We start from the raw sequence: 5,650 nt of genomic DNA, 5'->3' as shown, positions 1-5,650 counted from the left end.
AGGGGCTGGGAGGATGGTGAGGAAGGGACTCACACTCTGCTCCTCCTCACCTGCAGGTAATTTCTTCCTCAACAAGAACATGGAGGTTAAGATAGGTGACTTGGGCCTGGCTGCCCGTGTGGGGCCCACTGGTCGCTGCCACAGGTGACTGAGAGGATCTGGGTGGGCCTGAGTTGGTCTAGGGAACCCTGGCCTTCCTGATCCTCCCATGATTCCCTCCCAAGGGTGCTCTGTGGGACTCCAAACTTCCAGGCTCCTGAAGTGGTGTCCCGAAATGGACATTCGTGCAAATCTGACATCTGGGCTCTGGGGTGCGTCATGTAAGTGACAGTCTGGGGGACCCAGGTCTGGGGAAGGTGGCAGGAGTCAGGCAGGCATGGAGGGTGGTGGCAGGGTGGGCTGTCCAGGTGAGATCAGATCTGGGCAGGAAGAGCAATCATGGCAGATGTGCAGGCACACAGGAGATCAGGTGCAGATTAGCTAGAGCTGGAACCCGCTCTGTAGCCCAGGCTGGCCTTGAGTTCACAGAGATCTGCCTGCCTCTGTCTCCCCTGTGCTGAGACTAAAGACACACATCCCCACCCCAGTGAGCACCCAGCCCTTATGTCCAGGTCTTGGTTTCTGCTCCTATCTTGGTACCAACTGAGGTAAAGCGGAGCTGGGGCTCGGTCGGTCAGCCTGGCATGCCATCCACAGAGCCAAGGGGCAGTGCCACTGTCAGCCCGGCACCAGGCAGTGGGGCACGAGGATTAGGAGTTGAAGCCTTAAAAACATTTTTAAAGAGGTGCGGGGAAGCGGGGTGCAAGTGGATGTGTCCGAACCAGGAAGCCACAGTGCAGGGTGGGCAGCGTTTGCTCAGGTGTATAAAGAAAAGTGTGAACATTCTCTGAACACCCAGGAGTTCCTGGCTCATTCTTGTCCCGGCCAACCTGGCTCCAGGTACACAGTGCTGATGGGCACACCACCCTTCGCTGCAGCACCCTTGTCAGACATGTACCAAAACATCCGTGATGGCCACTACCTCGAGCCTACTCAGCTGTCATCCAGCGCCCGCAGCCTCATTGCGCGGCTCTTGGCCCCTGACCCTGCCGAGCGGCCCAGCCTGGACCACTTACTGCAAGATGACTTCTTTAGTCAGGTGAAGAGGGGTTCCCCAGGGTGGGCCCCCAGGGACCTAGGGCTCATCCAGATCCAGGGCTGACCCCGAACCTACTAACTCCACAGGGCTTCACCCCAGAGCGGCTCCCTCCACACTCCTGCCACAGCCCGCCCATGTTTGCCTTTCCCCCACCGCTGGGCAGGTTGTTTCGGAAGGTGGGCCAGCTCCTGCTGACCCAGTGCCGGCCACCTTGTGAGTAGCTGTCCCTGGCTTACCACAGCCTCTTCTCTGCCTCGGACCTGCTGTCTGTCACCTGCCCCTTCCTCGTCTCCACTGGTCACTTCTCCATGGCCATGACAAGTGAATCGGGGAGGGGGTAAGCAGGAGATGTCAGCATCACTGTCCCCCGAATCTGTGCCTCCCTCAGGTCCCTTTACCTCAAAAGAGGCCTCAGTTCCTGGAGAAGAGAGCGCAGAGCTGGACCACATGGAGGCTGGCAACGAGGCGAGTGATTGAGTGAACAGTCTGCAGACTGAGCGGAAGGGCCTCTGCAGCGTAGGCCTCCCTGTAGACTCGGACTGAGACTTCCGTCCATCCGTCTAAGGGACCCGGGCCATGAACAATGCTGTCCCTGAGTCACAGACCCAGCCAGCCCCTCACTGGGGGATTCCAGACAGGCCTGTTACAGCCTCTGACACTCCTGTCCCCAGCCCTGCTGTGGGTCTCTCTGCAGCTGGCAGGTTTTGTCCAAAAAGGAAACCTGTTCTTGGTATAAGGTGGGGTGGGCTCCAGGGCTCCCGGTAGGGAGCTGGGCCTCACCTCTGCTCTGTAAACACCTGTCTGACTCAGGAAGGGGCTCCTCTCTACACCGAGGGCCGAATCCACCTCCTCACTCTTGGGACCCCTCCGAGTGGCCTGACAGGTGAGCAGCAGAGAACCTCATGCCCAGCTGGCGTTATAGATGCCTGTGACGGGGACTTGCCTGTGTCCTGCTGGGGGGCACAACCTATGTTTGGCCTCAGTTTGTCCATCTGTAGAATGCCATCCCTGTGAGAATCGGGGTTTGATGTCACTTCACTCATGGATGCAAGTGCAAGAAGCCAGGCTGAAGGGACAGCACCCTTGCCAGGGCTGTCTGGGCACCTGCATGACTCTGTCTCAACAGACCCAAAGGGGAGCTTGGCCCTGCAGCTGGAGGTGACAACCAGAAAACTGTTCCTCTGCTTGGACATGGGACCTGTGGGTAGGACAACGACCCCAAAGTGCAAGTCTGAGACAGCCTGGAGGGGCCCTAAGCCAGGCTAACCCCAGCTGCAACCCGGCCCAGCACAGCCCAGCCCTGCCCAACCCTGCCCTGCCCTGCCCAGCCCTGCCCTGCCCTGCCCTGCCCTGCCCTGCCCTGCCCAACCCTGCCCTGCCCAGCACTGCCCAGACACAGACATAGACACAGACACACACCCAGACACAGACACACACCCAGACACAGACACACACCCAGACACATACCCAGACACAGACACACACTCAGACACACACACAGCTCAACCCTGCCCAGCCCTGCCCAACCCTGCCCAGCCCCACACAGCCCCGCACAGCCCCAGCTCAGACCAGCCCAGCCCCCCACAGCCCCACATTTGACTCTGTCTCATCTCTTTCTTTTTCCTTATGCACAGCTGCTCAGGAACCCCCAGGGGAGCAGCGGCCCATTCTCTGGGTTCCCAAGTGGGTGGATTATTCTCTCAAGTATGGCTTCGGCTACCAGCTGTCGGATGGGGGCAGTGGCATGCTATTTCGGGATGGCTCCCACATGGCCCTGCGACCCCCAGGAGGGTAATTAGTGGGGCTCCTCTCCCCAGGGAGCCAGGCTCTACCCATCTCTCTCGCTCTCTCGCTCTCTCTTTTTTTTTGGTTTGGTTTTTCGAGACAGGGTTTCTCTGTGTAGCCCTGGCTGTCCTGGAACTCACTCTGTAGACCAGGCTGGCCTCGAACTCAGAAATCCACCTGCCTCTGCCTCCCAAGTGCTGGGATTAAAGGCGTGCGCCACCACCGCCCATCTACCCATCTCTTGATTCTACCCATCTCAGCTTTGTGTCTGCCAGTGGCGGGCACAGTGAAACAAATGTTTTGTTTTTCAAGATAGCCATGTAGCCATGTAGCCATGGCTGGCCCCAAACTCACAAAGATCCTCCTGCCTCTGCCTCCAGAGTGCTGAGATTAAAAGCATGGCCAACAAGCTGGACTCCTTTCTTTCTTTCTTCCTTTTTTCCTTCCTTCCTTCCTTTCTTCCTTCTTTCCTTCCTTCCTTCCTTCCTTCCTTTCTTTTTAATTTAATTTATGTATGAGCAGATACTGTCTCTCTTCAGGCACACACCAGAAGAGGGCATCGGATCCCATTACAAATGGTTGTGAGCCACTGTGTGGTTGCTGGGAATTGAACTCAGGGCCTCTGGAAGAGAAGTCAGTGCTCTAACCGCTGAGTCATCTCTCTAGCTCATATTTTTCTGTTGTTGTCGGGGAGGGAACCCAGGGCCTAGTAAATTCTCCACCACCTCCCAGGCCCTGATATTTTTTACCATAGTGTTTTTGGTGGGTGGGCAGGGAAGAGGCTGGGCTGTCCAGAAGAGCTGTGGCTGTTTCCATGGAGACAAGAGAGGAGCTGGGATCTGATGTAGATGGACAGTGAGGGGTGGATCTGGGTGACCAGTCCTGACGAGCCAGGGTTACATGGAGGCACAGTGGTATTTGGAGCAGCTTTATGAGAACATGTCCCCAGGCACAGGGTGCCCAGGACAGAGACTCATTCAAGTCCCTTATCCCCAGCCATGTCTCCTACCAACCTGACCAAGGGACTCTGTGGGCCTTCACCCTGAGGGACGTCCCTGGCCCACTTCGTGCCAAGCTGGCTGTCCTGCGGCTCTTTGCCTGCTACATGCAGCGGCGTCTGCGGGAGGTGAGGGCCTGGGGTGTGGGAAGAGCCAGGAGAGGGAGGTGGGGACCCAAGAGACCCTGATCCAGCATGTCTCCACAGGAAGGGACTGTGCCCGTGTCTGCCACACCTGCCTCTCCTGACTTCTCTTTGCTGAGCTTCATTGCTAACTCTCGTGCTATGGTCATGCTGTTTAGCAATGGGACAGCGCAGGTAAGTGTCCAGAGCCAGCGTTCAAGAAGGGTGTGTGTGACTTCTGAGAGGTGTGAAACCCAGGCCTCCTATCCTGTGTCCTCAGCCCGAACTAACGGTGCCCAGGCCTGGTCGGAGAGCCAGATGGCAGGTCCCACTGCCCTGGGGAGTCTGACGTCTCTGGGCACATTGTAAAGTGGGAAGGACTGTCCCGGGATGGACTGAGGGGCCTGAACTTCCAGCAGAGCCCTCAGCTGAAGTTGGGGCTGTGCTGGGCTTGTGAGGACATAAATAGTAATGAAGAGAGGAAGTCCTTATGATGGACAGGCTCGGGGCTCAGTGCCGTCCGGAGTCATGTGAGACCCAGTCAAAGGAAAACAAATCAAAGAACAAAGGATGGGTTGGCACCATGGCACAGTGGTAAAGGTGCTGGCTTCCTAGCCTGACAACCGAGTTCAATCCCCAGGACCCCCATGGTACGAGAGAGCTGACTACTGAAGGTTGTCCACTGGTCTTTCCGTGTGTGCCACGACAAAACCATGGACAAATACACACAAATTATAAAAATGCAAAACAAAAGGGGAGGGGGGATAAACCAACGGGGTACGAATGTGGCCTGGTTAATGTGAGCAGGGTGAGTCCCCAGTTGAGTCTGTTTTTCTGCCTGAGTCTGAACTCTTACAGGTGCCTACCCTGAGTGTCAGCACTAGGGCTGACACCCTGACCTTCTCTCTCCCAGGTCAGCCTCAAAACCTCTCAAACCCAGCTGGTGCTGAGTGGGGAAGGCGAGGGCTTCCTGCTCACCCTGCAGGAGCCAGGGGGACCCAGTATGGGCGTCTCATACACACTTGATATCCTGCGGAGTCATGGCCTCACCCTCGAGGTCCGCCACCACCTGCGCCACGCACTGCATCTGCTACAGAGTGTCTAAGGGGCCGGGGGCTCTGAGCGGATCTCTGCGTGTTGGTACTGGAGACCTGGGATCTGTTTCTGTCTGTGCTAGTCTGCCGCAGCCAGTGTCCATGGAGGGTGGACACACTGGATCTACTGATGGGTGGGGCATCTTTGATTATTTATAGTAGAACGATTCAAGCTAGAATTTAGTTGGATTTTCATTAAAGAAAACAGAACCCTTTAAGCTGGCGCCTGCTTCCTTTTTGCTTGTTTTAGATTTCTTATTTTATGTGTGTGTAGAAAGAATCTCTTGTGTCTGTATGGACGTAGCTACTGTCAGTAACAAATCTGATGGCCAATATCTCAGGCAGGAAATAAGAGGTGGAACATCCTGGTGTGGGGGAGAGGATTCTGGGATAGAGCGAGCCGGGCGATTTCCCCTGGAAAGATGTGGTGCATGGGTGACCAGCCATGTGGCCAAAATAACTGGGCTATGTAAGTCATGATCTAGTCAGAGAAGAGCTTAGCTACACGGACAA

At 56.3% G+C, this 5,650-nt stretch overlaps 1 protein-coding gene across 3 annotated transcripts in view; it reads left to right on the top strand.

Annotated features, from left to right (window-relative positions):
• Plk5 (polo like kinase 5) overlaps positions 1 to 5,360 on the top strand; it is a 7,783-nt gene extending 2,423 nt beyond the window's left edge. For 2 of the 3 annotated variants that reach the window (XM_028771708.1, XM_028771710.1), the window contains exons 5-15: positions 57 to 144; positions 225 to 320; positions 940 to 1,138; positions 1,225 to 1,351; positions 1,527 to 1,607; positions 1,953 to 2,021; positions 2,265 to 2,342; positions 2,773 to 2,929; positions 3,920 to 4,049; positions 4,128 to 4,238; positions 4,957 to 5,360. In XM_028771708.1, the coding sequence (XP_028627541.1) occupies positions 57 to 144; positions 225 to 320; positions 940 to 1,138; positions 1,225 to 1,351; positions 1,527 to 1,607; positions 1,953 to 2,021; positions 2,265 to 2,342; positions 2,773 to 2,929; positions 3,920 to 4,049; positions 4,128 to 4,238; positions 4,957 to 5,148 (1,328 nt within the window). In that variant the 3' untranslated portion in view covers positions 5,149 to 5,360. Of the gene's footprint in view, positions 1 to 56; positions 145 to 224; positions 321 to 939; positions 1,139 to 1,224; positions 1,352 to 1,526; positions 1,608 to 1,948; positions 2,022 to 2,264; positions 2,343 to 2,772; positions 2,930 to 3,919; positions 4,050 to 4,127; positions 4,239 to 4,956 lie in introns of all 3 variants that reach the window. The other variant, XM_028771709.1, reaches the window with a different exon arrangement.
• The last annotated feature ends 290 nt before the right edge of the window (positions 5,361 to 5,650 follow it).

This window comes from Grammomys surdaster, unplaced genomic scaffold (genome assembly GCF_004785775.1).
Source record: "Grammomys surdaster isolate TR1022 unplaced genomic scaffold, NIH_TR_1.0 209, whole genome shotgun sequence".
Classification (NCBI taxonomy): domain Eukaryota; kingdom Metazoa; phylum Chordata; class Mammalia; order Rodentia; family Muridae; genus Grammomys; species Grammomys surdaster.
This window is presented reverse-complemented; position numbering and strand designations above follow the sequence as displayed.